Source organism: Arachis duranensis, chromosome 8 (assembly GCF_000817695.3).
Source record: "Arachis duranensis cultivar V14167 chromosome 8, aradu.V14167.gnm2.J7QH, whole genome shotgun sequence".
Lineage (NCBI taxonomy): Eukaryota > Viridiplantae > Streptophyta > Magnoliopsida > Fabales > Fabaceae > Arachis > Arachis duranensis.
Window position 1 is genome coordinate 27,700,446 of NC_029779.3, and position 8,194 is coordinate 27,708,639.

Sequence of the window (8,194 nt, forward strand, 5' to 3'; positions counted from 1 at the left end):
AATAACAAATTAAATTTAAAAAAAATATATTGATGACATTGAAGGATATACAAAATCTATACATTTAATATCTTTAAAAAAATGAAAATAAAAATATTAAACATGAGATATACATTTTTATATATGTATGTTTTTTGTATATGTAATTTTATTATCTTAAAACAGTAAATAAAATGTCAGCTTCTATAACAAATAATATTAGTTAAACTCTAAAAAAAAGTATAATAAATTACGAGAAAGAAGGAAATCAAAGTGGCACTCATGTCAATTCAACCAATTGGAATTGCTCTCAGTACAAAACAAAATAACTGTTGGCTTCACTGATTTGCGCAGCCCACGTGTGACGTAACCAGTATTTTTCTGCTTCAGAAAATGATGCGTTTGCTTCCTCAATAATGTGTTAACGTTCGATGAGACATTCTAAATTGGTATTTCAAGAATACAATAATCAATTAAATTAATTATTTTGTTACTTAAACGATGATATTATCATTTAATAATTGTAGTAGTCAGTTTATTTCACAGTCATATTTTTTAGAGATTAATTTAAGATGTATTGCCTTTCAAAAACAACATTAAACACTATTCACTATCAATTCAACAAATAATTATTGAACATTATTTTAAGGTAAAAGTTTTATATATAATTATTTTTATATAAAATTAATATTAAATTATTTAATAATTATCAACTATTAACCTTATATGAAAACTACTATATTTTACCGTTCCTCTAAATGCATGGTAGCAATTATTCCTGAAAGGGGATGTAACACTTTCCTCGTGTTTTTCTCACTGTCACTTTCTTAGAAAATTTTCTCCACAACATGATCATAGTAAGGAATTACAATGATGTTATAAGGACTTGTTCCGGATACTGTTGCCCTCACTTTTATCGCCCTAAAATGAAACATACCCCTCCATATGACAACTATAAAAGAATTAATTAAATATAGAAGAATTAAGTAATGAGGGATTATATAAATAAAGGGTACATACATTTTCTCCAAATTTGCTTATATACATAACATAAGAAGTAAAATTAGGAAGATTGGGGAACAGTAAGTTGGACTAGTTGTTGTTATAAAAGAGCATGCACCAACACATTAACTACTAAGTACTAACTAAACTATACCCTTTTTCTTTCCTCTTCTTTTCAGAATTCATGATTCTTTTCAATTCAATGGAGGACCTCAAACACTCTCTTCTATACACCACTCTGGAGCTTCAACAAACTAGAGCTGCAGTTCATGAGGAACTCAAGAAGAGAGATGAACAACTCCTCATCCTCAAGGATCTGCTCAACAAGACCATCAGAGAAAGAGATGAAGCCAATGACAAATGCCAGAGACTTCTCTTGGAGAAGCTTCTTCTTCAGCAACACAATAATAATGGTGCTGCTCCTGTCTCTGGAATCTCAAGCATTGAAGATGACCACAGAAGAAACAACAACAACAACAACAACATCAACACCACCTCATCAGACTGTGAAGAAAGCATTGTGTCATCACCAGTGATTGAGCACCACTTGTCAGCAACAGAGTCTGCCATGATTGAAGCAGTGACACCAACAGGGCCACTTCCAGAAAAGGGTAAGCTGTTGCAGGCAGTGATGAAAGCAGGTCCTCTGCTTCAAACCCTACTTCTTGCAGGCCCACTCCCTCAATGGAGACACCCTCCACCGCCCCTTGAGTCCTTTGAGATTCCACCTGTCACTATTCCTTCACCACCATTACTCCATCAAGATGTTAACAGCAGCAGAAAAAGAGAATTTTGTGATGCCTCTGAGTCTTCTCCAATTGAGACCAAGTACCAAAGGGTTGCACTTCACTGACTTATAGTCAGCCTTAAATTATTACATATATAGATTTTGCAGGTTCTTAGAGTTATAAAGTTAGAGACTTTTTTTGAGTAGCAGCAAGCAACTCAAAATTCATCTACTTATCTGTACAGAGGTTTCAGGATTTTAAGTTAACTCATTCAGGAAAGTGCTTGATTCAGGGTTTTACTGAATTAAGCCCTTCATTTTTCTTTTGAGATTGTAATGAATGGTGAGTGGGGGTGTGGTGGAGTGGTTGGATTGGAAGTTGAGTGTGTTACTGTTACTGCTACCAACAAACAATACCAAAGGGAAGCTCTTCTTGTCGCCTTTGGGGGACCCAACAAAAAATTAATTGGGTTAATTAGATTCTGTTACCGGTGTGAATGTACCTTTTAATTTGTTAGGGAACTTATGACTATGCATTATGCATCCCTAACTAATTATTATGATTTTAGTTATCAAAAATATTTATATAGATTTCTGATTTCCCTAACCTTTTTTGTTGTGTTACTATTTACTAAGACTAACTAACATTTTTTCTTGGTATCTGCTCCCACTAAGAGTGCGCCAAGCCAATAGTGGAATAATCTTAGTTGACTAGTGTTTCCATGACATCCTACATATTCTTCAATGGAAGTGGGAATTGGTAATAAATAAATTAAACCACATAAGATTCTATTGACAAATGAAACATGAGATAAAGATGATGGTTTCTAAATGGTTTACCTATTTGTGATTAATAACTTGTTACTTGAATAGTTAATTCATTTATCTACTTAAATAAGTATCAAAAAATTTAAATTTTGTTTTGTGTATGCATCAATTTATTAGTGATTAATTCTAATCTGTAACGAATTAGTTATTCAGTTGCAATACTGAGGAAAAAAACTTGCTTCTAATCTTATTAGTATGCCACCTCTCTTATACCAATACTAGATTCCTTTACAATTCACATAATGATCTATTATAATTAATAATTAATAACTCTTCAATTTATACTAGTTAGATCCATCATCATACATGTTAGTAATTTACATCATCCACTCCGTACAAGGATGTAAACCTTAGTATTCACAAAAGCTTAGCCAAGTTAGAGAAGTGTGGGAACTATGGCATGGTGCAGTAACTCAAAATTGATACGGTCTAAGGGCAGGTAAGGTTAGAAAGTAGTCACATGGATAGTCTTCTCTAGAGGGGACAAAGTAGACATCAGTAATGGTAGTACCTAGTGCAAAGATTTTCCAAAATGTTACACCACAATAACGTTAATTTAATTCACTATATTCTCATTCATTTTCTAATTGTTTATATATAGTACCAAACAACCTCAAAGCTCTATTGCTACTTTGACCTCAAGATTATTGTTATTGCAAAATTTCTTTAATAAGAACAAAATAGTAGTTATTTTCATATAGGTAGCTGTATATATAATTATAATTATAATTATAATGTAGATATAGATTAACGTCAATGGAAGCTTGGGAGGGACGGCATCAAAGTCCTGGAAAACACGATAAGACACATTTTAGACAGCGATATAGGCCGCAAATGGCGCACCTCATGCTTGCATTTTTGAAACTATTTTTATTTTTATTATTATCAAGTCTCTTTGGTCAATCACAATATATATAGCATAGTAGGCTAATTAAGCTACAAATTAACCCTAAATCAACAATGAAACTGGTTACCAAAGTAGACATAAAAAAGAATGTCACAACTTGCTACCGTTTTTCTGAAGCTGAGGGATGAAAGAGGATTATATATGAATTATGATTACTTGCTTGACTAAGAAGCTTGTTAGTTCAAAACATTAGGCAGACCCCTCCCTAAGTGTCTGCTTCAAGTCAATCATTGAGAGCAGTCATTTTCTCTCCAAACCTTTCAAAAATGTAAGATCTATCTATGGCTTGCCCATGACTTTAGAGAATAATACATGGTAGGCGTTATTTCTAACTTGCCTTTTGGGCATCACATTCAGTGGAATTGAAACAGTGAGTCAGTGACAATCTATTATTCTAGAATAAGAAACTAAGGGCCAAAAATACAAATCTTATTATTGAAAAATCAATCTATGACATCATAATCATATGCATGTGGAAATAAAAATTCTCTCTCATAGTGACATTAGGATAGGAATGGGACTATATGGGCTTCCGTACTACGAAATTGGGCCTTCCAATTCGAAACAAAAAAAGTGCAATTAACTGTTATTTGGACAAACATGTTTTTGGGTAATGGAATTAGGCCAGAGCCCAATAACGTCATGCTTTAAATAGGCCACACGTTAGCCCAGTCGAAAAATAAGTGGGCCAGAGGAAACTTTTTGGGTTGCAAATTACAGGGCCATGTATCAAAAAGTGATTTTTATCACAGCTGTTGTAAGAAAAAAGAAAAACAAAAATTACGACTATTGCAGGTAGATAAAAATAAAACTAACTTGGGTTGGTTGAGTGGTCAGTTCACTCGTCCGTTTAAATAAGTGTTGGGTGTTCGAATCTCGCTTTGTACATGCAGTAATCCGCAACGAATTAATCTTTGACCTGTCGGGTCGGGATTCAATGCAACTAATTGGCAGTTAATTTCCTAATTAAGTTTTATTGTTGGGTGTATTGCTTAATTTCGGGAAGGATAATAGTCGTATTCGAGTAGTAGTCAAAGTTAGTGTTACCCTTAGAGAAAGGCATTAGACATTAGTGGCTACCCTGGCAATTTTTTCCATGAGACATAAACACACACTGGTGAACATGTTTGGTTTTAGTTTCCCCTTAAACGTGGGCAACTGGAATGATGTTACACAACACCCTGCCATGTTTATTTGTTGCACTATTTCAAAAAGTATACCCCATTGTTTTTATGACTTACAAACCCAATTTAGGTAAGAAAGGTAGGACATAATGATAATGATAATGAAAATGAAAAAATATATATAGCCACTAGGTCATTTTCCTCAATTGTGTTCAATGCCATAGCCTATCTGATTCATATGCATGTCCCATTCAACTAAAACCGAATAATTGCTTCAATTCATGAATTGTGGATCACATCTCGATTATTATGAGTTATGAGTTATGACCACATTTCATTTCAAGCTTTTTATATGCCTTGATGAAGTGGGCATGCATGCAATACACGTATTAATTAATTGTTCCATTTCATTAACAAGCTACGTTGAATATAAGCTAAGTGTGGTGTTGTTGGTAGAATAATCAATCAAATAGTTCAAAATGAGTGAACAAATTAAGAGCAATTTACAACCAATAATCTGGTAATCCCCCGTTTAATGCAAGAAACCTACTACCACATCCTTGTTATAAATCACATATACATTTGGGAAATAGCCAAGCAAGTGAGCAACAACCATCAATAATATTAGTGGGATTAGGGCTCAGAATAAATAAGGCAGGTTAGAGTTTAATAAATTCCACTCCAATGTTGTTCACTGTTTTAAAACCTTAAACTTAAATCTTACCTACATTCTTAACCTTTCTACTCGATTCTATCCATCCTACTTCCGCACACAAATTTATTTGTTAATTAAACATAACATTTAATCTTTTCACATTTTATAATATCAAATATTATTAATATATTATCATCCAACTTGAAATCATCTAACCAGTTGGGTAAAAATTTAGGTAAAGTTAACTTCACGTGAAGTTAATATCTGAGAGCCGTTAAATAAAAATTTAATCAAATTAGTCAAATCATATAACGGCTCTCAGGTATCAACTTCACGTGAAGTCGACTGCACCTTAGTTTCCATCTCAAATGTTTACTCTTTTGTTAAACATGTGCAGCATATATATTAAGAGTATAAATTAGGTGAATAGAATTGGACTAATACTCAAATTAAAAGTATTCAGATTCAAATTAATTTAAACAAAACTGTTTATTCAATCCAATCCAAACAAAAAACAGATTAAAATCACACTAATTTAAATTAAATTGGATTCCATTAAAAATATTTTTAATAATTTACTCTCTAAAATAAAATAAAAAAATATGCACACATACGTAAGACATCTATTTTACAATCAAACTATGTGTATACTAATTCTTGTTTGTACCTAAATAAATCTAAATTCCATAATATTTATATCAAAACATGAATTAATTGACACAACTATTATCAGAAACTACCAAAACCTCCAAATAGAACTACTTTATAAACCTTCCTCCATAAACCTCTTTGGTTGTCAACTTGGCATTGCTTTTTTCTATTCATAATAAATAATATTGCTTCGTACATTATCTGAAATCTTCAATCTTGGAAAAATATTGCTTCCTTAATTACACTTTAAACTATTAAAATCTGAATCTTTAATTAGCCTGAGATAAATAATAGATCTAAACCTTACAATGCCTCTCAAAATTAAGATACAGCAACTGCTCAACGGTATTACCTCTAGTGGTAGCTTTAATTTCATAGATCTATGCCACGCACTTTAAACTTTTAATATCCACATATTCATTGGCTGTGACAGCATATTAATGCTTATTACTTCTTTTCCACTTTCTTGCTTCCTAGCTTTATAAATCATAACTGATTAATAGTAGAATACAGTAAAATCTTATCTGCAATTTGGCCTCTGCATAATGGTGCATCATAAAGTGACTATATATGCTTCCAACTAAGGGAACATTTATTAACCAGGAAAGTGAAATTAAACTAACTGCCTCATAAAAAATTCTACCAAAATTAGCAAGGTTTAATCCACATCCAAAATGCAATAATCTCCAAAACAATTACAAATATTAACATACAGTGGCCCACTAATTAAGTAATATGCATAAAGATATTCCACCTGTGTTTTTTCTTTAACTTGAAAAAGGAATAAGATATCTAAATCATTGACAAGTAGGGGTATTTATGAATCAAATTTGATTTGTATATTCGTGGTATTTATTTGAATCCAATAAAAAAATTGCGAATATGGATTGGATCTGAATCCGATCTACACACTAATAAGATCGAATTGCGGATTTTATGTAGGTATCCGCATATCTACGGATCTGCAAAAATAAATAAATAAATAAATAAATATTATTTTCATATTTCAACTAATAATTATCATATATATTGTATTATTTTAATTTTATTATCATTTAAAAAAATATGCTTTTAAAAATATTTTTATGTTTTGCGGATATATCCGATATCCAATTCAATCTGAATTTAAAAAATGCGAATATTGAATCCAATCTAATAATTTTAGTATAAATCGAATTAAAATTTTGGTGTATCTGATTCACATCCACCCCTATTGAAAGTGTCATATTTCATAACATGGAAACCGTATCTTTTCCAATTTGTCTTTATGTTAAAAAGTGTGAGAATTTGATATGATTTTGACCCTTTCTAGCTAGCTAGCTACATGGAAATATTGCAAATAATCTTTTTAGCTAACCAAGCAATAAAAAATAAAAAATGGTTTGCTTACAGAGAAAGAAATGAATATAAGTTTTATATATCAGATCTGTAGCACGTGGAGCTTTGCAAAAGCTATAAAAGAGGGTTGTCTTCTCTTATGCATTCAATCTCTGTTCTCTCAGTTCTGATTTTTTATTTATAGCTGTTAAAAGCAATGTCTATGCTTTGACTATATATGCAATGCATAACTAATAGGTGAGTGCATGGTAAGATTGAATTCAAAATTAAGCAACTCAATTGTATGAAAAAACACAACCTGATGTTTGGGAAGATAACAACATATAATGGTTAACCTATAAGCTAGTAAGTAATAACAGTGGAGTTGACACCAGGGACGGATCCAGAAATAATATTATAGGGGTAAATAACGGCTCATCCTTAAACGCTCCTTGCTAAGTATGGAGTGCTGCACACCTTGTGAATTTGTTAAATCTAAACTCTTCATTTATTATATTTTATTTGAATGGCCTGGATTTAAAAAGGTAACCTGTTAATCAGGTTAATTATTTTTTTTACAAATTTTAAATTTTTTTGGCAAGTCTCAGATATTGGGATGAAGTTCAAAATAAAAAATTAGTATATAAATATTAAAAACAATATGTCTGTACAAAAAAAAAGTTATTGGACTTTAGAATTAAAATAAATAATACATAAAAAATAAGTTAAAAATTCATATACTAAATCCAAAAAAAAGATATATTAGAATCTTAAAAAAATAATATTAAATATATATTATGTATATAATATTAAAATTGAAATAAATTTTGTTTTGTGTGAAATAAAATATAATATTAAATATAAACACAATGATAAAAAAAATTGTGTTATATATATATATAATATTAAAATTTAAATAAATTTTGTTTTGTGTGAAATAAAATTATAATATTGAATATAAACAAAATGATAAAAAATTGTGTTATATATATATTTTATGTATA

General features: G+C 30.7%; 1 protein-coding gene across 1 annotated transcript; it reads left to right on the top strand.

Annotated features, from left to right (window-relative positions):
• Window positions 1-1,074: 1,074 nt before the first annotated feature.
• LOC107461902 (uncharacterized) lies at window positions 1,075-2,191 on the top strand. The gene has a single exon (XM_016080463.3). It carries the CDS (start codon window positions 1,166-1,168, stop codon window positions 1,832-1,834), a length of 669 nt encoding a protein of 222 aa, XP_015935949.1. The 5' UTR covers window positions 1,075-1,165; the 3' UTR covers window positions 1,835-2,191.
• The last annotated feature ends 6,003 nt before the right edge of the window (window positions 2,192-8,194 follow it).

Coding starts and splice junctions, on each gene's coding strand:
- LOC107461902 (XM_016080463.3), top strand. CDS start 1,166: ATGATTCTTTTCAATTCAATGGAGGACCTCAAACACTCTCTTCTATAC.